Source organism: Notamacropus eugenii, chromosome 3 (genome assembly GCF_028372415.1).
Source record: "Notamacropus eugenii isolate mMacEug1 chromosome 3, mMacEug1.pri_v2, whole genome shotgun sequence".
NCBI classification, from domain to species: domain Eukaryota; kingdom Metazoa; phylum Chordata; class Mammalia; order Diprotodontia; family Macropodidae; genus Notamacropus; species Notamacropus eugenii.
In genome coordinates, this window is record NC_092874.1 from 225,546,663 (window position 1) to 225,571,163 (window position 24,501).

The 24,501-nt window shown below is 39.3% G+C and overlaps 1 protein-coding gene across 1 annotated transcript; it reads right to left on the bottom strand.

Moving 5' to 3' along the window:
• Positions 1–5: 5 nt before the first annotated feature.
• On the bottom strand, positions 6–15,327 carry LOC140534114 (keratin, type II cytoskeletal 3-like). Its single transcript, XM_072654758.1, has 9 exons — positions 10,113–15,327; positions 8,801–9,021; positions 7,690–7,750; positions 5,995–6,090; positions 5,134–5,298; positions 4,887–5,012; positions 3,299–3,519; positions 2,047–2,081; positions 6–1,083 (listed from the first exon to the last, which is right to left on the bottom strand). The coding sequence occupies exons 1-9, from the start codon at positions 10,689–10,691 to the stop codon at positions 713–715; spliced, it is 1,875 nt and encodes a 624-aa protein (XP_072510859.1). The 5' UTR covers positions 10,692–15,327; the 3' UTR covers positions 6–712.
• Between the last annotated feature and the right edge of the window lie 9,174 nt (positions 15,328–24,501).

Genomic DNA, 24,501 nt, shown 5'->3' on the forward strand with positions numbered 1-24,501 from the left:
CAGGCTATGAAACTGTGCTGTTTATTGAAGTAAGAAAGTGCAAAATGCTCTTTGCCAAGCAAAGGAGAAGCCCAGGGCATTGTGGACACAAGGAGAAAGCCAAGAAGACAGGTTGAGGAGAAGTGGCAGTGCCCATGACATCCACAGCAATTGGTAGTCAAAAGATCTTATCCACTCAGCACTCCAACCCAACACCCAGAGTGACTGTGGCATTATGTTTCTAGAAACCAGGGAAAGTCACTTTCCACCACAGAAGGTTCTAAAAAGTTCCTGACTTGGACCATTGACTCCAAGATATAGAGAAAACCCAGAGGGAAGCAGGGTAGACTGTGAAGGCCCAGTATCAGTGCTGGGCCATAGCACTGGCACAGGCTAGAGGTAAAAGACTGACATTGCCAAGGTTCCTTCAGAGATATCTCCATTCTTAATTTTTGATTGGCCACAGTGATCCAGCTTTCAAGACCAATTGACAAGTCTAGCTAAAACTGGTTATATATAAGAGGGAGAAAACAAGCTGAAAGTTCATTGCTACCTAAGAGACTTGGGGAGGGGGGGAAGAATTCATTCCCTAGGGTGTTTGATGGGAAGGCCAAGGACATTTTGTTGATGAAGAGTAGAGAATTAAAGATGATGTCGGGCAGAAAAGGAAGGAAATAAAGGTAGATGATTGGATCAAGCCAGGTGAGGTGCAGGATTGTTGTTCATTGTGAAATTACTTGCGGCGCTGGCTGGAGCTGGTCTGAGACACATGAACGCTGGAACTGCCTCTGCTTCCAGAACTGTATCCTCCACTTCCAGAGGTCTGGAGACTGCTTCCAGAGCTGTATCCTCCACTTCCAGAAGTCTGGAGACTTCTTCCAGAGCTGTATCCTCCACTTCCAGAGGTCTGAAGGCCACCTAAATTGCTACCAGAACTGCCTCGGCTCCCAGAAACACCTCCTCGGCTCCCAGAAACACTGCCTCCACTACTGAGATAGCCACTGCTGCTGGTACCACCAAAACTTCCACTTCCTCCTCCAAAGCTGCCACGGCTTCCACCAAGACTGCCACTGGTGTTACTGCTAGTAACGTTGCTCACCACGGCTGGAGGAAAAAAATGTACACCCAGCTCAACCAAGGGATCAGGAAGCTAGAAATCTGGATATAAATCCTAACTCTATCCTTATTGTCAATGTTATATGGGTAGAATATGAATTCTGCTTTTCTTCTCTTCTTTTCTCTCTCCCAAAGGAGTTATAAGGATAAAAGGAGATGGCAGATGGGAAAGGATTGTAAAAGGTCAATTGACAGAAATACCTTAGGAAGCCACCTCTGAAGTTCTTCAGAAGCCTGGATGACTCCCTTATGAGAAAGACTATAAAAAAGCTATTCCCCCAGACACATAGGATCATAGCTGTAAAGTTGAAAGGGACCTCAGGAGCCAATGAGTCCAATTTTCCCAATTACAGATGGAGGTTAAGTGATTTGACCAAGATCGCAGTAAGTATCAGAAGGGAGATTTGACCCCAGGTCCTCTCATTCAGAATAGTGTCCTTCCCACTGTACCATATGATCTGTGAAGTTCTTTCCTATTCTTGGAGAGTCTCTGATCATATGGTTGGTTGTTGCCCTTCATTCTCAAAGAGGACCAAAATGACCTCACCACGCTAGTCAAGGTTCAATGTGTCTGACTGTGACTGGTCAGACCAATATGAGCTCAGATTCATTTCTGACAGGCTTTCCTAATGTTGCTGGAGCATCCAACTTGTCTCCTGCTCAACATTTGACAAAAGGCATTAATTCCTAGGATGCCAAAACATTGAGAATTCTAGAAACTAGCCTCTAGTGAGAGGTGGTCCTTAGGACAAAACTGCTTCCAAAATGGTACAGGAATTCCCAACAGTCTTATGGGTTGGACCCTAAACCAAGAGACTGAAGTAGACACAATCTTAGTGACTCAAGAAAAATAGGGAAGGCTGATAAGGTAACCTGAATTAGTAGGAATTGTTTTTCTCTTTTATCTTCCTCTCACCATCAGAGTAAAGCCTCTTTAAAAGAAATACTTACAGATGCTCACAGCACTCTGGCACTCTCCTGACATTCTAAAAAGGAAATGAAAGAAGGAAAGAAAAAGTTATTCCCACAATTCCCCTAAAACCCAATAGGCAAAGGGGAGCAAAGAATCAAAAGCAGACACCCAATATTTTCTCCTCCAACAACTCCATATGATAGGTACTATTATCCCTGTTTTATAGATGGGAAGACAGAGACTCTGAAGGTTAAGTAACTTGCTCAGGATCTCACAGGTGGCAACTGTCTAGGGCAGGATAACAACCCTGTGAGGTAAGTCATGCAAGGTTCCAAGTCACAATTCCAACCCAGGTCTCTGCTGACTCCAAGATCTTTGCTCTTGCTACTTATCAGAGGCAACTGGAAAAGAATACTGAACTTGGAGTCAGAAGACCTAAATTTCACTTCTGCTTCAGACACTTACTGGCTGTGTGGCCTTGAATAAGTCATTTCACCTCTGTTTGTCTCAGTTTCCTCATCTGCAAAATGAGTCTAATAATAACATCTACCTCCCAGGGTTGTTGTGAAGATCAAATGAGATAACACATGTATAGTGCTTTATAAACCTTAAAGCACATTGTGAATGGTATGTGTTATAATTACTATACCATGATACCTTTATATGTAATATATTATAGCATAATATAATATACAATGTAATAGAATAGAAGTGATGTAATGTAATGCACTAGAATAATGTAATATGATATGACATGATATAATGTGATATGATATGATACGATACAATACTATATGAAATAATAAATACATATGGGGCAGCTAGGTGATACAGTGAATAGAGTACCAAACCTGAAGTTAGGAAGGTCTGAATTTAAATCTGGCCTCAGATACTCACTAGCTGTGTGACCCTGGGCAAGTCACTTAACCCTGTTTGCCTCAGTTTACTCATCTGTAAAATGAGCTGGAGAAGGACATGGCAAAGCCCTCCAATATATTTGCTAAGAAAACCCCAAACAACAAAATATAAAACATATCCATATGTATATTTGTGTGTGCATATGTGTGTGTGCATGAAACACATTTATGTAGTACTTACTACATGCCAGGCACTGTGCTAAGCCCTTTACGGTTATTCTCTATATTGCACTAGAAAAATGCTTTCATATTTTTTGTTTATGCTCTGTCTCCCTCACTGAAATGGAAATTCCAGCAAAGCCCAGTTGCGAATGTTAATAGAAACGATTATGAAGTCCAAGCCAGCCAAGGTTTTGTCCCTCCAGTTGCACACCTGCACTCCTCGCCCTCCAACAGCTTCCTGTAGGTGGCAATCTCAACATCCAGGGCCAACTTCACATTCATCAGTTCCTGGTAGTCCCGCAGCAGGCGGGCCAAGTCATCCTTGGCCTTTTGCAGGGCAGACTGCAATCCCTGAAGTTTGGCCTGGGCATCCTTGAGGGCCAGCTCCCCACGCTGCTCAGCTTCAGCTATGGCTGCCTGCAATTTGGCATTCTGAAGGAAGGAGAACAGTGGAGGAAGGGTTAGCAGAGTGAATAGAATGAATCTCAGTCTCTCCTAGAGGGATATTTATTGCCCTTCCAATGTCCTTATCTCCCCTAAGGAAGAATCCTCAAGGGCACACACTGTGGAGACAGACAGCAGCCAGTTCTACAAATGGGTCATCATGATTCATGTGCACTAAAGGTAGGGAAGCCAAGTTTCTTCCACAAGCTGGAGAAATCTAGGCTAGTAACTCCTTGGCTTTATTTGATAATCTGTTCAAAAAAAAGCACCTTATACTCATCATGTCCTTCTTGTGAAGTGGCATCCTTCATGAGAACTAAACAAAAAGCTATAGACTTGTACAATGCCCAAAAGAAGGTCTTCTGAAGAACTGACCATAATATTTTATAGGCTCTGGAAACTTTTAACCTCCTAGATGTTCCCTCTGGTGAGATGTTTTCTTGGCTATTTGCCACAAGGGGGTCATTTTCCCATCCCAGGGATTTTCCAGGATTCTTTGGACCATTCCAGTGTATCCTGGTGTCTGTAGCAGACATTGACTTTACCCTTTCATTACATCAGAAGGAACATCTGGAAGGTCAAAAGCTGACAGAGATGCCCATTAATTTGGAAATGACTGAACAAGTTGTGGTATATGAATGTAATAGGATACTATTGTGCTGTAAGAAACGATGAGGGGGAAGTGTCAGAAAAACCTTGAAAGACTTACATGAACTGAATTCAATGAAGTGAGCAGAACCAGCAACACTGTGCAATGATCAACTGTGATAGACTTAATCTCTTCTCAGCAATACAATGATCCAATTCAAAAAGACAGATGACAGAAAATACTATCCACACCCAGAGAAAGAACTATGAAATCTAAATGCAGATCCAAGAATTCTATTTTTACGTTTTTTGTTTTTGTTTTTCTTGGTTTTTACCTTTGTTCTGTTTCTTTTTCCACAATATGACTAACATGGAAATATGTTTACCATGACTGCACAAGTATAACCTATAGCAGATTGCTTGCCATATTGGGCAGGAAGAAAGAGGAGAAAGGAAGGGATACAAATTTGGAACTCAATATCTTATTTTTTAAAAAAATGAATGTTGAAAACTATCTTTACTTGTAATTGGGGAAAAAAACACTATTTACAAAAAAATTCCAGAACCTATAAAATCCCATGATATGTTATAAGGAGAAAAGATTAAAAATGAGGTAGAAGTAGCCAGTTGCTTCTCCCTCTCCCTCAAAAAGCCCAAATATTCCCTCTACTAATCTGAACCCAACACGTATCCCATTATTGCCCCACTGTCTTCAGAACATTGGAGAAGTCTCAAACCCAGCCCCTGCTTGCAGAGCTATATCTCACCTGTTTCTTGACATTCTCAATCTCAGTCCGCAATCTCTGGATCATCCTGTTGAGTTCCATGACCATACTCTTGGTGGTTTTCAGGTCGTCACCATACCTGCCAGCTGTGGTCTGCAGCTCTCCCAGCTGGCATGTAAATGAATATAAATTGTATTAAGGCTAAGGTACTCTCAGCTTAATGCTGGACATACTTCTCCATGAGGGGAAGAAGGGGAGAAATGGAGAGATGGACTACAGGAAAACTTACCTTGATGTGGTATGCAGCCTCAGCCTCTGCCTTGCTCCTCTGGGCGATCTCCTCGTATTGAGCTTTGACCTCAGCAATGATGCTGTCCAGGTCGAGACAGCGATTGTTATCCATTGAGAGTATCACAGAGGTGTCACTGACATGGCTTTGCATCTGAGACAACTCCTGTAGAACAGAAATGGTCACTCACCCACCCCCAGGCCACAGGGGTTGGGGAAATGGAAAGATCCAGTGTTGAAACAAGAAGAGATACCACAAAGACCATGCCAAGAAGGAGGAAGACAGAAATAAGGCCTAAATTTGGGGTTGGGTCTCAGTTTGAAGGAAACCGGGCTGCAAACTTTAAAGAAATCTGGAAAACTGTCAAGATGTCAAATTATTTCACATAAAGAAATCACTTATTCAATCTCATGAAAAGACAGGGAAGGCCTGACAGAAATCTGACTTGTGGGTCAATGGAACTCAGGCAGCAGGACCAATAGAAATGGAATCTTTTTTTCCCTCATCCCCAGGGTTTTCTGTGTGTGGATAGGGAATGGGAGGCTGAGGACTCAGGTGGTGTAGGCCAGGGAAGGAGTTGAAGAACAGATGCAACAGGGGCTAGAGTGAGAATGAGGAGGAAGGAAAAAAGCATTTGAGGAAACCACTAAGAGCCAATCAAATTTGGATGATAAGAAAGCAGCTAAGCAGTCTTTCTCTAAAGCTACTACTATTTAAACATCATTGGCAATGTGTGAAGGTCACATGCCCAGGAAGGTCAGATCATCATTGCCCTCTCCATGGTGCTGACAAGAAACTGAATTTAGGTGCCTGAGGGAAGATGTACAGAACTCTTGAGGTAGATTGAAGAAGGGAATTTACCATCTCATAGAGAACTCTCAGGAAGTTGAGCTCATCTGTCAAGCTGTCTGTACGGGCCTGCAACTCAACCTTGTTCATATAACCAGCATCAACATCCTGGGGGAAAGAACAGGAACACAGAGATTTACCCCCTCAGACTCAGTACTCCCTCTCCCAGTGTGTACTTTCTTCTTAATGAATGACCTTTTCCAAAGTAAACATCATTTAGGGCTGTCCAACTCTGGCTGTTATTCTGATTTGAAGCATAATTCCATTAAATTATTCCATTCATAATTTTAAAAAACCTTTCTTTAGAATTTAGGTCATATTGATAGCATGGACTTGAACCTACATCTTTCTGACTCCGAATGTGGTCTTCTAACCACTATGCTACATTACCTCTTTCCAGTACCCACCTCAATTTCTTCATCTGCAAAATGAGAATCGTAACACTTGTATAACACACCTCACAGGATTGTTGAAAGGAAAGCGTTTTAAAAGCCTTAGAAGCACTAAGCAGGGTTTCTTAACCTCTTTTGTGGGCTGAACCCCTTTTGGAAGTCTGAGGAAGTCTGTGGTCACTTTTTAGGATCTTTAAATACACTTAATACATTATGAATGAGTTCAAATTCAACCTCAGAAACTTGCTAGCCATGTGATCCTGAGCAAGTCACTTCAGTCTGCCTCAGTTTCCTCAACTATAAAAGAGAAATAATAATAGCACCCACCTCACAGGGTTGTTGCATGAATCAAATGGGCTAATATTTGTAAAATGCTTAGCACAATGCCTGGCACATAGTAGGTGCTTAATAAATATTTGTTCCTTTCCCTTATGCATATGTGCCTCATGTTTTCAATCCTTTCAATGCATTGTGCATGCATGCATAATTTTGTAAATGCATTTCAAACACATATGATTAAAAAAGAAACCAATTATATTAAGATAAAGATGTAATTTTTCTCATCTGAGTTCATAGACACCTAGGAATCTATGTGCAAAATCCTTGTCAGAGTAATGCTTTTAAAATGCATAAAACACAAAGGTTTACAAAGGAAACAGATTATATTGAAATACAGTTGTCAGAACATTTTTAGTGTTTAAGGACCCTTGGTTTACAGAGAAATTAGTTACTGTTATTACCAAACTCCTCAAGATTTCTAACATGTGCAAATCTACATTATTACTATTATAATTGGTGACTTTTAATAACAATGTCCAATGTTTATTTTTGTGGTTGTTCAACTGTTTCAGTCATGTCCAATTCTTTGTGAGCTCATTTGAGACTTTCTTGGCAAAGATACTGGAGTGGTTTGCCATTTCCTTCTCCAGCTCATTTTACTGATGAGGAAACTGAGGCAAACTGGTGACTTGCACATGGTCACACTATTACGTGTCTAAGATCAAATATCAACTCCAGAAGATAAGTCTTTCTGACTTCAGGTCTGGCATTCTATGCACTGTGCTATATTAGCATTGTATATATTCATTATTAATTAATGTATTGATTGTTGATAAATAGCATATTGATATTGTTGTTAAAAATAGCAACAACCCTATTTGTCAAAATGTCTTTTTCCCCTTATAAAGAACCTTTCCCCTTCAGGATCCATTTATGTAAAAGAAGATGGACAAACCCTAAGACGTTGCTAACTGATCTGCTATAGGGTGACAACAAAGAAGAGAATATTGGTTATAACCAGTCCTGTCTCTCTCACCTTTTTGATCCCAACAAACTCATTCTCTGCAGTTGTGCGCTTATTGATCTCATCTTCATATCTGTAGAATAAAAAGACACACAATTGGACAGTGACATCTCAGGGGTAAAAAGAAAAAGGTAGAAGAAACTCCAGAGGTAGCACAATCTCTCTCTCTCTCTCTCTCTCTCTCTCTCTCTCTCTCTCTCTCTCTCTCTCTCTCTCTCTCTCTCTCAACAAAAGGAGATTCTTCCCTTCTTGAACCTCATCCTTCTGCTCCTCATAAATCTAAGCTCGAGGAAGGATAACTTCCTAGAACATAGGACTGAAAACTCATAGGGACTTTACAAATATTCTAATTCATTTTACAATGAGGAAACTGAGGCCCAGGGAGGACAAGTGATTTGCCCAAATCACAAGGGTAGTGAGTAGTAGAGTTGGAATTCAAATTCAGTTCTCCTGACTCCAAATTCCATAATCTGTACAATGTTGTCTCTTAAAAACATAGGGAATTGGGGATATTACTACAGAAAGAAGAAAAGGTTATGTCTTTTGAGAGCTATCATCCCTTAGGAATAACCTCATCAAAATAAACCCAACCATCCTTAAGAAGCCAGGTGGCTAGACTATTCCAAAAGCTCCAAAAACAATTGACCTCCCTTTTTTCTCTCCCCAACCCAGAAGAGTCCCAGGAGTAGAGTTTATTAGAAATCTCCCTTTACTTTGTGGGATCATTCTACCCTGGATGTTAGGAACCTTAGAGACCATCTAATCCAATCCATACCTGAGCAAGAATCCTCTTTACAAGATCTCCAACAAGTATTACTCAGTATCTTCTTGCAGCCCCCTAGTAATGGGAAATGCTGCCTCCCAGGACAGCACATTCCATTTGAGGCAGCTCTAATAGGGAGCTTTTTATTTCATCAAGCCTAAGTTTTCATCTCTGCAATTTCTACTTCTTATTCCTAGTTCTATATTCTAGAGCCAAGCTTTTTGGTGTTTAATTGGGGTCAAATCCCCGGTTGGCCATATTTTAATATATCAATCAATCTAAATATATTAACCAAAAATTCAGTTAAGAGGAATGAAAAACCTCGCTGCCAATCTTCCAAGACAGGTTTGGAGCACTCACTTCTTTTTGAAGTCTTCCAACAGTTCTTGCATGTTCCTCAGCTCTCCATCCAGTTTCCCACGCTCCCCCTGGAGTACATCCAAAGTCCTACGAAGGTTGCTGATGTAGCTCTCAAAGAGGGGCTCGAGGTTGTTGGTGCCTGTGACAGAGTTGACACCCTGCTGCTGGAGCAAGTTCCATTTGGTCTCCAGAACCTTGTTCTGCTGCTCCAAGAACCGCACCTGCATCAGGAGAGACAAGATGTCATATCGGATGGACAGGAATTGGCCCAGATATCTCTGTTTAAGGCTAGTCATGACTCTAGCACCAACCCAGGCCTTCCATCTGGATCATCCTCTTTCTCCTCTACAATTAAAGAAAAATCCAAAGTTCTCACTGAGGAGAAGGCATCACAGAATGGAAGGTCTTTGGATTCTGAAAATTTTCATCACTGTCAATTCCACTAAGGAGTAAAAGCAAGAAAGGTAACAAAATGATTCAGTCATGCTTATGCATTTCCACAACTACAAGCTTAGTCACCATTATCCAGTTTCTGGATTATTCAGGGCTAATTTTAAGTCCAGAACTGACTTCTCCATGACATCCGTCATATTCATCCATGTCTATTCATTTCTGTGCCTTTAAAGAGTGTTTCTCAAACTGTTCAGCAAGGAAACATGAAACACCCAAAGTTTGCTAGAATTTTTTAATGAGTCTTATGATGTTTCTTAATTGTGCATTAAATGTAACAATTTTAGAGGATGTAATTACAAGAGTTCTGCCAATGTTGGTGGTGTTTTTTTAAACTGAAGAGTTCTACTACCATGAAAAAGTCTGAGAACCACTACTTTAAAAAAATGTAAGCTCATTTTGACTTTAGCCAACTCATAACATAAGGAAGATAAGCCTATAGGCAAAGAAAGATATGAAAATGCACTGCAAGAACGAACAAATGCGGGTGAGATTTTGATTATCTGTAGGTATATTGTTCACCATAAATGTTGGAAATGTAACTGTAAGATTGGATTTCTCAACTCTTTTCTTTCCCCATACCTCAATGCCTTTTTTACTTCCTATCTCCTTTATCCCCACCTTATGTCATAGAGTAAGACCACAACAATAATCCTTCCCTCAGATTATATGTGAGGAAAAAAAGAAAAGCATTAGAGGAGGTAAGCTATTTATTCCAAGTCACACAATGTATCATGACAGAATTAAGAAAAGAATTCAAGGCCTTTGTCTTCGTGACACGGCCACCATTCTTGGGATATCCTCCCATAAGTCATCATCACAAACAACAGCACTTCTTTGGGCACAATGGAGGCCCCCTCACCTTGTCAATGAAGGAGGCAAACTTGTTGTTGAGGGTCTTGATCTGCTCCCGCTCCTGGGTCTTCACAGCCCCAATCTGGGGGTCGATCTCCATATTGAGGGGCTGCAGGAGACTCTGGTTGACAGTCACTTCCTGGATCCCACCAGGAAAACCACCAGGTCCAAAACCCCCAGCTCCTCCAAAGCCACCAAAACCCCCAGCTCCTCCAAAGCCACCCAAGCCACCAAAGCCACCAGCCCCTCCAAAGCCACCAGCCCCTCCAAAGCCACCTCCTACTCCCCTGCCTCCTCCAAAACCACCTCCAAAGCCACCTCCACAGATGCTGCGTCCACTACCATAGCCAAAGGACCCACCCCTGGAACCACCAGCCACACTGTAGGAGATGCTCTTGTTGCCACCCAGGTTGTAGAGACTTTGGCTGCCGAAGCCACCTGCCCCACTACGGAACCCACAGGATCCTCCACCAGAGCGCCCTGTGCGGGCCACACAGCTCATGCGGCTGCTGCCAGAGACTACCACAGAGCGGCCAGAGAATCCCTGGCTCCCACTGCCCGAGGACTTGCAAACTTGTCTGTTCATGGCGAATGGATAAAGAACTTCTCAAGGAAGGGTAGAGAAGAGTATAAGGTTGAGGGATAGAAATGCCAGTGGGGCCTGGCATTTATATACCGATAAGAAGCGAGGCTTGGTGGTAGGAGAGGCAGGTAATTAGCTAAGAGTCATAAAGGGTTTGGTTTGCCTCCAAGTTAATAAGTTAGTTCTAGGTTCCCAAACACGCCTCGGAGATAATCCCCTGGCCCCAAATAGCTTTGCTTTCATAGCTTAATCACCCCAAACTTGCCCCAGTTGACAAAAGAGGTGAGTCTTTCCTCTACCAATTGAATTGATTTCCTCATGGGCCTTAGGCATGTAAGCTATAAGTGCTAGTGCAGTGGGGAGAAAGGAACTGGGGTTCAATGGTAACATAGTATAATGGAAAGAATACTAAGTTTGGAGTCAGGAAATGTGGGCTCAATTCCAAGTTCTGCTACTTACCTTGGACAAATCATTTAACCTCAGTTAAATGGGCCTCAGTTTCCTCATTTATAAAGTGGTACGGTTCTACTTAGCGACTTCTAAGAAGACTTCCAGCTCAAAATCTATGGTCCTTTATAAGGACTGAAAGATAATGCAAGCCATGACACAGAGGCATGGGGTAAGATGACTTCTTTCAAGTATACAACAATGCCCTCTGATCCCCAGGTCAAGGGGCTGAGTCAAAAGCCAGCAAGGGAACAGAGAGTACAGAATTTCCCCACCACACATACACCTGAGCAATCCATGGTCTTCTAGTAGAGTTCTGCTCTCCTCCCTCAAAATTGAGATTTCTAAGACTGGAAGACACCTGTCCATCGAAGCCTAGAATGACTTAATCCTGACACCTCACAGAGACATAAGTCTGAGTAAATGTGAAATGGGGTTTGGCAGAGCATATTCTGGAAGATTGGGGCAAAAAGCCAAATGAGGAACTAAAAGTGAGTAGAAAATATGAGGGAAAGGGTTATTGTTAGAACATAAGATATAGGGGGTGGGGAGCTGATAGAAAGGAGGACAAACTAAGGGGCAGTGGTCAGAAGCAAAACACTTCTCCACTTATCTCTCTTAGAACTAGAAGGAATCTAACCATAAAATAAACAATAAAAAAGTTAAGGAGAAGAACAAAATCTTTTAAATGTTAATATGATAGACCTATGAAGAAAATTGAATGGAAATAGAAAAACCTTTTCTCAACTGTACATGGCACCTCCACAAAAATTGGCCAGATATTAGGATATAAAAACCTCACAACCAAATGCAGAAAAGCAGAAATATTAAATGCATCCTTTTCAGACCATAACACATAAAACTACATTCAATAAAGGGTTTGTGGAAACATACATTAAAATTACTTAGAAGCTAAATAATCCCTAAATAATGAATGGATCAAAGAACAAATCACAGAAGCAATAAATAATGTCATTAAAGAGAATAAAAATAATGAGACAACATACAGAAAAATGGGATACAGTCAAAACAGTACTTAAGGGAAAATTTATGTCTCTAATTATATGCCAATAAATCTAACAAACTAAGTGAAATGGATGAATATTTACAAAAATATAAATTGTTCAGATTGACAGAAGAGGAAATAGACTGCTTAAAGAGAAAAAGAAATTGAACAAGTCATAAATGAACTTCCTAAGAAAAAATTCCCAGAACCAAATGGCCTCACAAGTGAATTTTACCAAACACAAAAAATACTTAACTCCAATACTATATAAACAATTTGAAAAAATAGGCAAAGGTATCCTACCAAATTCGTTTAATAACACAAATATGATTCTGATACCTAAATCAGAAAGACCAAAAATACAGAAAGAAAAACGTTGATGAATTTCCTTAATGAATATTAATGCAAGCAACTTAAATAAAATAGTAGCAAGGAGATAACAGCAATATATCACAAAGATTATACATTATGACCAGGTGGGGTTTATACCAGAAATTCAGGACTGGTTCAATAGTAGGAAAACTATCAGCATAATTGACCATATCAATAACAAAGACAGCAAAAGTCATATGATTATCTCAATAGATGCAGGAAAAGCTTTTGACAAAATGAAGTCATTCCTATTAAAAATTCTTATTCCTATTAAAAACACTAGAAAGCAAAGGAATGAATAGCTCTTTCCTTAAAATAAGAATTATCTATCTAAAACTATGAACAAGCATTATCTGTATTGGAGATAAGCTAGAAAATCAATACCAATAAGATCAGGGATGAAATAAGGATGCCCATTATCATCAAATTTATTGAATATTGTACTAGAAATGCCAGCTATTGCAGTGAGAGAAGAAAAAGAAATTGAAGGAATTAAAATAGGAAATGAGAAAACAAAACCAACACTCCTTGCAAGTGATGATACCTAGGGAATCAACTAAAAACTTAGTTGAAACAATTAACAACTTCAGCAAAGTTGCAGGATATAAAATAAACCCACAGAAATCGTCAGTATTTCTATATACTACCAATCATACCCAACGGGAAGAGATAGAAAGAAGACTCCATTTAATTTCTGGACCCTCCTGGCTTCAGAGTGATTATCAATTGTAACTGTTGCTCTTTCCCTCCTAGCTTGACTTACTTATTTTTTTTTTCTTTTGCTCATTAAAAGGGCCATTCCCTGATTACTTCTTAGAAAGACTTATTCACTGAATGACCTTACCTCACTCTAAGTGAGTTCCTGAAAAGGCAAGGCCTCCCATTGCATCCTGGGCCTTCTCCAGTCATCCTGATGAACATCTGGTCATTAGATCCAGATGTCTCAGGAGAGAAAAGTGAGGCTAGTGATCTTGCACAGCCCTCCCTCACTCAAAGCAAAGTTAAGTGCAAGTCATGTCATCATTTCTCTGATGTCTTGTCTTCTTCAAAAACGAAGGACAAACATAGACTCAGAGAGAAAATATAAACTACTTGGGAGTCTGCCTGCTAAGACAAACTCAGCAATTATATGAACACAATTGCAAAACAACTTTCACACAAATAAAGTCATATCTAAACAATTGGGAAAATATCAATTGTTCAAGGGTAGGCTGAAATAATATAGCAAAAATGACAATTCTGCCTAAGTTAGTTTACTTAATCAGTGCCATACCCTTTAAGCTTAAATTTTATAGAGTTAGGAAAAATAATAACAAAATTTGTCTGGAGGAACCAGAGATCAAAAATATCAAGGGAATCAATGAAACAATTGTAAAGGAAGGTTAACAGCACCAGATCTCTACCACAAGGCAGTAATCATCAAAATAATCTGGCACTGGCTAGGAACTAGAATGGTGGATCAGTGGAATAGACACATAGCATAAATAATTATAGTAGTCTAGTGTTTGATAAACCTGATTATCCAAGCTTTTTGGTCAGGAACTCACTATTTGACAAAAATTGCTGGGAAAACTGGAAAGCCATTTGGCAAAATGAAGTATAAACCAACATTGCACACTGTATACCAAGATAAAGTCATAATGGGTACATTATTTATACATAAAATGTGATGTCATAAGTAAATTAGAGGAGCATGGAAAAATATATCTTTTAGATCTATGGATAAGGAAAGAGTTCATGACCAAACAAGAGATAGAGAGCATTACGGGTTATAAAATAGATAATTTTGGTTACATCCAATTAAAATATTTTGCACACACTATGGAACCAAAACTAAAAGAAAGGCAAAAAATGCAGGGGAGAAGAGGTAAATTCTCCCATAAAGACCTCATTTTGCAGATATGTAGAGAACTGAGTCAAATTTGTAAGAATATAAGTCATTTCCCAATTGATTAATGGTTAAAGGATACAAACAGGCATTTTCAGAAGAAGAAATCAAAGCTATCCATAGTCGTATGAAAAAATGCTTTAAATCACTGTTGATTGGAGAAATGTAAATTAAAATAACTCTGTGGTACTCTCTCACCTATCAGATAGCCTGATATGACAGAAAAGTAAATAACAAGTTTTGAAGGGGATGTGGAAAAATTGGAACACTTAATGCACTGTTCATGGAGTTGTAAACTGATCTAACCATTCCAGGGAGCAATTTAGAATCATACCCAAAGGGCTATAAAATTGTGCATACCCTTTGCACAGTACCAGTAATCTATATCCCAAAGGGAGGGGGAAAAAGAGGGGGAGGAAAGGTCTTACATATATAAAAATATTTATAGCAGCTCTTTTTTGTGGTGGTACAGAACTGGACATTGTGGAGATGTTCATCAATTGGGGAATGGCTAAACAAGCTGCAGTATATGATTTTGATGGAATACTACTGTGCCATAAGAAAAGATGAGCAAGATGCTTTCAGAAAAACCTGAAAAGATTTTCATGAATGCAAAGTGAAGCAAGCAGAGCCAGGAGAACATTGTACAAAGTACCAGGAATATTGTATGATCAAGTGTGAATGACTTAGCTATCCTGAGAAATAAAACAAAAGATGATTCCAAAGGATTCATAGTAAAAAACCAAAATTCTATTCAACTCCAGAGAAACAACTGATGGAATCCAACTGCAAATCAAAGCATACCTTTTTTTAAACTTTATTTTTTTCTTTTTTTTTTTAATTTTTGATCTCTGTTTTCTTTTGCCACATGACTAATATGGAAATGTTTTGCATGACTTCACATGTATAATCTATATCAAAGGAAGAAGAAAAGAACAGAGGGAGAGAATTTGGAACTCAAAATTTGTTTCATGAATATTTTAAAATTTTACATATAATTGAGAAAAAGAAAAGACAAAAGAAAGAAAGAAATGGTACTGATACTCATTCCTATAGTAGCCATCACCTCCAGATTCCAAACTCTCAGGGACATCTTTTAGATTTTTGTGAGGCCATTTATTCTTTAGTTTTTCTTTTTATCTCCTCTCTCCTTTCATCCTTTCCCTTTCCATAGAGAGAAGAACAAAAGTGAACAAGCTTTGATTACATACAGAAAGGTTTAAGTTCAGGCACAAAGGAAGGACTTAAGGAAGGGAGCTAAAATAGAGCTTCCAGACTTAATCCTAGTCAGAATAGATAGCCAACCCTCTCCCTTGAGTGATTTTAGGATTGTTTGGGGGTAGGGGGGGAGACGGAGAGGATTAAACTCAAAGAATCCTGAAAAGTCCTGCCAGGCTCCCTGGAACCCCAGTGTTGACATTCATTGTGTAACTCTAAATAAGTCATTTGATCTCACTAAGCCTCAATTTCCTCATTTGAACACAACAGTGATAATAACAGCCCTTACAACAAAAGTTGTTGTAAGTAAAGTGTTTTGTAACCTTCAAAGTGCTATAGAAATATGAATTGTTATTGGAGTTCTAATAACAGCTGTAATGCAACAAGTTGTTAAAATAAAATATTAAAAATGTTTCTTTAAAAGATCTAAATCTGAAAAGGACCAAATTCCTTAATTAGCAGATGAAGAAACTAAGGTGCAGGGAAGGAAAGCATTATACTTTCCTAGCTAGATGTTTCAGTGAATAGAGCAGTGGACTTGAAGTCATAAAGTCCTGAATTCAAATCCTACCTAAGACACTTACTAGGTGTACAACCCTGGGTAAGTCACTTAGTCTCTGTCTGCCTCAGTTTCCTCATCTGTAAAATGGGGGAAATAATAGCACCTACCTCCCAGGGTTGTCGCAGGCATCAAATGAGATAATATGTGTTAAGTGATTTGCAAACTTAAGGCACTATTTAAATGCTAACTATCATTATTATACATAAAGTAGTTAATTGTCAGAGCCATGATTTCCACCCAAGTTCTCTGATTTGTGAGGTGTGAGGGAAATATTTTTAATAAACATCCAGGACTCTTTGTTCTACACCATAATGTTCTAGTTATGGGAAGTATCAACTCTAGGGAAATTTAGGGGAGATAGGAGAGTCAAAGAGGAAAAGCTGAATTTTTCTATTCAAGACCATTTCAGATTGATATTAAAATCACTCTGAGCTCCCTGAGCACATTCCAAAGGGGAATAAAGGGAGGTGCCTCAGAGAAATGTTGTGGGTGGGGGTAGAGACACAAGGAATACCAAGTGGGATGAGGGTGGATTCAAGAAAGAAGGTGTATTATGGGAGCCAGGAGACCCAGGTTCTCACTCCACCTCCACCATCATTCAGCATGACAGTAAGATCTCCCCACCTTGTAGGACTGCCTAAAGGCTTAAAAGAGACAAAAAAGTACTTTGAAACCATAAAGCATGTTTTCTGATCTGTATCTATGATTTCAGCAGTAAGACAAAAATCGCAAAATGGAAATTTTCCCATCAATGGAGAGCACCACTGTTCTTGCAAATTGAAGTCAGAGAATAACCTGTTCTTCGAACTTCTCCCCCACTCCTCTGAACTTCAAGCTTCATGAAGGCAGAGGTCTATCTTATCTAAACTTTGCACCTTTTAAGCAATTAGTACAGAGGTCTACACATAGTAGCTGCTTCTAAAAAGCTTGTTGTGCTTCATTGTTATGAAGCACCCACTTGTTAGTAAAGTTATTTCTCCTCACATTTCAAGAAGTATACCCCTCTGTGATACCCTACAATATTGTGTATTATAGTTATCCATACTTATCTATTATATTTATAATGTAAATATTATGTCATATGTTGTATCATGTCATGTTATATTATAATGTATTATATTACTGTATTATGTAATGTTATATCTATCACATTATGTTACATAATGTGTTATACCAGCTTGGATTATATTATATTATACTATATTATATCATATCATATCATATCATGTTATGTTATATTGTGCTGTGCTGTCTTATGCTCTGCTATACTATGTTGTGTTGTGTTGTCATATTGTGTTATATTGTGCTGCGTTGTGTTGGATTGTGTTGTATTTTCTTATATTACATCATATATCATAGCATATCACATCATATCATATCAATATTCTATTTTATCATATCCCTACTAGATTATAAATTCCATGAGGGTAGAAATTATATCTAACTAAACTGTGTATCTCTCCCAGTGCCTAGCAAAGTGCTTGCATAGAGAAAGTATTTAAGGAATGTGTATTTAATGAACATACAAGTATGTCAGTAATCAAGATTTGTTATTGGGCAGTTAGGTGGGTACAGTGGATAGAGTCCTGGACCTGGAGTCTGGAAGACTCCTCTTCCTGAGTTCAAACTGGTCTCAGACACTTACTAGCTGTGTGACCCTACACAAGTCACTTAACCCTGTTTGCCTCAGTTCTTGTATTTATTAACAAAAAGAGTAAAGAGTAGATAAAATGGTTTATATCATTTTCTTTCTCAGCCAACAATCCTACAGCTTTAGGTTGTCAGTTCAAATCAAGGTACTCCTATCTACCTGGTGCTAGTCTTCAATAATTGTAAGATCAATTCTTTTAAGGGATGATAAACCCCTCTTGAAAGTAAATCCTCAAACCCAAACCCATAAAATGATCGCAGGCATCATCGCCTTTTGGACCCATTCCTAGATACTGAGGGCTTCTCCAGACATCTCTTTATGTATCTGTCTTAGGCTATTTTATTAATCTGTAAAATGAGCAGGAGAAGGAAATGGCAAGCCACTCTAGTGTCTTTGACAAAAAAATCCCAAATCAGGTCACAGAGAAGAATTGGACACAAATGAAAACAATTAAACAACAACAAACTTTGTTTCTCTCCCAGTGCCTAGCAAAGTGCTTGTGTACAGTAGGTATTTAAGGAATGTGTATCTAATGAATGTACAAGTATGTCATTAATCAAGACAGACACGTTCCATCAGGGAATCAGATAATTGTGAAATGGTTCCATTGGCTTCCACAACACTCCCTCACCCCCACTCCATGCTGTCAATCCCTCCCATTGAGCCAGTTCTTCATGTTCCCTGCTCTCTTTAGAGAAGTAAAATTGATCAATTTCTGGGCAGATAGCCTTGGAGAGGAGAGGGAGAGAGCTGAGCCAGTCTCCTTTGACACATCAGATGCTGTTACAAAACAAACAAAGATGGACAACACCATCCCCAACTCTTGCCACCTCCCAGTGACCCAGCTAAGCTCTTGGACAGAGAGCTGCCCAGCAACAACAACCCAAATGTCATTATTTGCATCCTATTGCTACTGTTCATCCCTCGGCACAGTGGTATAGCCAGAGGGAAGTGAGAAGGTGAGAGTGATGCATGGGCAGATCACAAAACTTGCCAAAGCACCTCCTTATTTAACTGGCTTGTGTTGTTTTTTCACCATTCAGTTACTAGTACTGAAAAACCTAGGCTTGCCATCCTTTGCCATATTTCCTTCATTACTTCTAAGCTCTTGGAGCACTTTTGAAGATTTCTGTTTTAATCCTGGCTCCACCCCATGACACCATATGAGGAGGCTGTTGTCAAGACCTTAACCTCAAATTCTCAACGTCAATAAAATAGAGACAATCATTACTCAGCAGAGCTACCCTTCCGAGAAAATCTCCTTCATGACTTCCCTAAGGTAAAGAGTTGGGATCTTCGAACCTAGGAATGGAAGAAAGTTTGAAGATTCTCTAACCCAAGTTCCTTATTTTACAGACGAGGACAAAGCAGTGAATTGACTTGACCCAATTCATGACGGTAGTGATAGTGGGAGCCAGCATCTGATTGCAGGCCTTCAGCCACAGAGTTCCACCCAGTTTCCAATAGAGTTTTCACTGAAAAGGAAAGTCTCTCAAACTTTCTTCTCTTATGAAGTTGGTGATAAAGCTAATTAGAGTTACTTTAAAAGAGGAAATATCAGTATCAATATGAAATTGAAAAGCTTGGCTATGGGCAAACCATAATGGGAATATTTAAAAGTTTGCTGTGTTGCAAACTGCAAAGTGCTTTAGAAATATCACTCATTTTACCTTCATAGTAACCCTGAGACGCGGGTGTTAATATTATCTCCATTTTACAGATGAAAGAAACTGGAACAGGAGGGAATAGTGAAGGTGTGAATCATAAAGCATTTATCACTAGAGCTGAAAGATTAGCCTGCTGAAGACAGATACAAAAGAGAGGTCTAGATCAGCACTCTGCATCTAGGAATGGATCTGAAAGGCTATGATTTCTGTGGTCAGTTTATAGGTTTGGGTTTGAGAGGGGATGATCAATCAATAAAGAATTGATCTTACAATTATTGAAGACTAGCACCGAGTAAATAAGGGTGCCTTGGTTTGAACTGCCAACCTAAAGCTGTAGGATTGTTAGTTGAGAAAGAAAGTGAATTAAGCCATTTTATCTACTCTTTACTCTTTTTATTAATAAATATTTATTAAACAGTCAGAATTAAATTATATGCAGTAAAGTAGATCTTCCTAAAAAGCAAAATTCTAATGAAATCAACATGTGGGTACATTTCAGCACCTTTCCCAACCCCAACATAATCTAGCCCTGGTATTCACTCCAGACCTGAGCAGAACACTTCTGCCCTCTAAGAACCTACTATTTGATTAAAAAAAAACTACTAGGAAAACTGGGAAGTGCTCTGGCAGAAACTAAGCATAGACCAACATCTCACTCTGTATACCAAGATAAAGTCAAAATGGAGAAATGATTTAGATATAAAGAGTGAGAGCATAAGCAAATAAGAGGAGCATGGAAAAAAATACGTATCAGATCGATGAATGAGGGAAGTTTATGATCAATAAGAAATAGAGAGGATCATGGATAACTCTGATTACATGAAATTTAATATTTTTTTGCACAAACAAGGCCAATGTAGAAAAAATTAGCAGGAAAACAGAAAAGTGGGAGGGGGGATTTTACAGTGTTTCTCTGATAAATGCCTCATTTCTCAAATATATTAATAAGTGAGTCAAATTTATAGAAATAGGACCTATTCCCCAGTTGATAAATGGTCAAAAGATATGAACAAGTAGTTTTCAGAAGAAGAAATCAAACTATCAACAGTCATATGAAAAAATGCTCGAAATCACTAATAATTAGAGAAAAGCAAATTAAGACAACTCTGAGGTGCCACCTCACACCCATCTGATTGACTAAGAGGACAAAAAGGAAAATGACAAATGCTGGAGGGGATATGGGAAAATAGGGATTCTAATGCACTGTAGGTGGAATTGGGAACTGGTCCAACCATTCTTCGGAATAATTTGGAACTATGCCCAAAGAGCTATAAGACAGTACACCCTAGAGAAATCATAAAGGACTTTCTAAAGTTGAACTGTTCACATTCCTACATAGATAATATTTGCAACTCTTGAGACTTTTCTCAGTATTTGGGTAGTTGGAGGGATTATACACACACACACACACACACACACACACACACGCACACACACACACACATAGACAGAGTACACAGGTTGAGTTGAATAAGGGATGATATCTAAAAAAATAAAATTAAGGAGTGAGAGAGGAATATATTGGAAGGAGAAAGGGAGAAATAGAATGGGGCAAATTATCACTCATAAAAGAGGCATGAAAATGCTTTTTCAATAGAGGAGAAAAGGGAGGAGATGAGAGGGAAAAAGTGAAGCTTACTCTCTTCACATTTGGCTTAAGGAGGGAAGAACATGCTCACTCAACTTGGTATGAAAATCTATTTTACACTGCAGGAAAGTAGGGGAGAAGGGGACAAGTGGGGTGATGGAGATGATAGAAGGGAGGGCAAATGGGAGAAGGGAGTAATTAGAAGCAAACATTTTTGGGGAGGGACAAGGCCAAATGAGAGAACAGAAAAATGGGGGGCAGGATAGGATGGAGGGAAATATAGTTAGTCTTACACAACACGACTATTATGGAAGTCTTTTGCAAAACTACACATATATAGCCTACATTGAATTGCCTGCCTTCTCAGTAGGTATGGGAGTGGGAGGAAGGGAGAGAAGCTGGAATTCAAAGTATTAGAAACAAATGCTGAGAATTGTTTTTGCATACAACTGGGAAATAAGAAATACAGGTAATGAGGTATAGAAAGCTATCTTGCCCTACAAAAAAAGAGAGGAGTTGGGGATAAGGGAAAGATGGGTTGTAATAGAAGAGAGGGCATATTGAGGGAAGAGGTCATCAGAATGCAAGGCATAATGGGGTGGAGGGAGGGGAGAGATGGGGAGAAAATTTGGAACTCAAAATTTTGTAGAAATAAATGTTGAAAACTAAAAATAAATAAATAAGCATTAAAAAAAAAAAAAGACTGTACATCCTTTGGCCCAGCAACACCAGTACTAAGTCTATGCCCCAGGATAAAGATTCCTATGTGCAAAAATATTTATAGTAACTCTTTTTCGTGGTGGCAAAAAAAATTGAAAATAGAGAGATTGCCCAGCAATTAAGAAATAACTGAACAAGTTGCAATACATGATTGTTATGGAATGCTATTGTGCTACAAAAAAAGTCAAAAAGGATAGTTTGAGAAAAACTGGGGAAACATTTAAACTGATGCAAAGTGAACTGAGAAGAACCAGGAGAACATTGTACACAGTAACAGAAATATTGTAACAATAATCAAACGTGAAAGATTTAACTACTCTGATCAATGCAGTGGTCCATGACAATTCCAAAGGATTCATTATGAAAAATGCCATCTACCTCTAGAAGGAGAATTGATGAGAATTGCTATCCACCTCCAGAAAGAAAATCTGCTGGGTGCAGATTAAAGAATATTTTTCACCTTTTTTAACGTATCTTACTTTATTTTGGCAACATGGCTAACATAGAAATGTGTTTTGTATGACTTCACATGTATAATGGACATCATACTGCTTGCCTTCTAAGTGGAGAGAGAAGAGAGGGGTTGGAGCAGGAGAGAGGATTTTTGGGTTGCAAAATTTTTAAATGGATGTTAAAATAAATATAATTTTTTAAAAGATTTCTGCCCATAGTGGGGTTTATTCATGGTTCTGGATCTTCAGGCTAGTCTGGCAACAAAAGCCCTCCCTGCTTCTCACAGTTGTTACCTTTCTTTACTCTGAGCATGGCAGAGAAGTTTGGTACATTGGCAATGGTCATTCAAACCTATGGAAATAGATAGCCCTAGTCTACCCTTCAAGCACACTTTACCAATCTGCCATGCCCTCTGGCTTGGCCTTCTCCCTCTAACTGCCAAAGTAGAAAAAATCAACAACTGTGTGACTGTACCTCCATGCTAACTGCAGGAAATTTGAAGGACTTCCCAATCAGAAGAGGGTTGTTTTCTACTCTGACAGATAAGAATAAAAGCTTCCCCTTCTCAACTAGCTAGCTGCTCTGATGAATGTGAAATTGGAATAAAACAGCATTTCCAAGGCTACCTGTCACATCATAGAATATTAAGCCTGGTAGAGAGTTTAGAGGTCATCTCATCTAGTCTCTCATTTTAAAGTTGAGGAAATAGGCCTAGAGTAGAGATGGAAGTAGGCTGTATCATTGCCAATGCTTATTAAACAGGACCTTAACACAAAAGAAGTCTGAGATATAGTCCCTGACCTTGCAAGACTTACCGTCAAGTTGAAGAGACCCGAGAGATAACAACAGCAACTATCATTATGGTAACAATTACTATGCCTCTTCATCTCCACCTCCTGGCTTCCTTTGAGAGTCAGTTCAAATAACACCTCCAAGAGGCCTTTCCCAGTCCCCACCCTCCACTGCTGGTTCCTTCCCTCTGAAATTCACTTGTACATACATAACCAAAGGCAGCCAGGTAGCACAGTGGACAGAGTTCCTAGCCTGGAGTCGGAAGGACGTGAATTCAAATACCACCTCAGACACTTAGTAGCTATGTGACCCTGGGCAAGTCACTTAACCCTATTTCTCAGTTCCTCATCTGTATTAATGAGTCAGAGAAGGAAATGGCGAACTTCTACCAGTATCTTTGCCAAGAAAACTCCAAATAAAATCATGGAGTTGGACATGACTGAAACAACTGAACAACGTATTTATATATATATATATATATATATAAAACCATGTTTTCAGCTGTCTCTCCTGTTAGAATGTGAACTCCTTGAGGAGAGGGACTGTTTTTGCCTTTCTTTGTATCCTTAGTTCTTGGCACAGTGCCTGGCATGTAATAAATATTTGTTGATCATAATGGAGGTGAGGATGGCAATGATGATGATAGTGGCAGTGGTGGTGGTGGTGAAGTGAGTCGAGCGGTTGTAGTGGTGGTCAAGTGGTATTGATGATGATGGTGGTGGTAGTTAGATGATAATAGTAAGATGGCCTTGGTAGTCAGATCATGGTAGGAGTGGTGGCTGAGTGAAGGTGGTGATGGTGATTATGAAAGTAGTGATGATAATGATGGTGGTGGTGGTGTTGATGGTGATGATGATGGTGATGGTGCTGTTGGTGATGATAACGATAGCAATGCTGTTGTGGTGGTGGTGGTAGAGATGATGATAATGGCAGTATGATGGGGATGGTAGTACTGGTCAAGTAGTGGTGGTCAGATGGTGGTGGTAGTGATAGTGATGATGATGATGACGATGGTGGTGGTGGTGATGTTGAGGATGAAGAAGAAATAATAGGATCAGTACCTGTGTGTGGAACATTGTACAGTCATTTTCCCATCAGGTGTACCCCATTTGGGCCTTTATTGCAAAGACACTGGAATGCTTTTCCATTTCTTTCTCTAGTTCATTTTACAGATGAGGAAACTGAAGTAAACAGGGTAAAATGACTTGCCCAGGGTAACACAGCAAATAAGGGTCTGAGGCCAGACTTGAACTTAAGAAAATGAGCCTTCTTAACTCCAGGCCTGGCACTCTATCTACTATACCATGTAGGCACTTAATAAATATTCATTGATTGATTGAAACCAGCTCAGAAATTCTATCCTCAGATAAATATAAATATATGGAGAATTAGGGGGAGATCCATATATCTATCACCCCTCCCTGCCTCTGCCACAGATACAGGGAATCC

Coding starts and splice junctions, on each gene's coding strand:
- LOC140534114 (XM_072654758.1), bottom strand. CDS start 10,691: ATGAACAGACAAGTTTGCAAGTCCTCGGGCAGTGGGAGCCAGGGATTC. Junction 7,751..8,800: donor TTGGAAGACTTCAAAAAGAA/GTGAGTGCTCCA, acceptor TTTATTCTACAG/ATATGAAGATGAGATCAATA. Junction 2,082..3,298: donor TTGGAGGGCGAGGAGTGCAG/GTGTGCAACTGG, acceptor TTTCCTTTTTAG/AATGTCAGGAGAGTGCCAGA.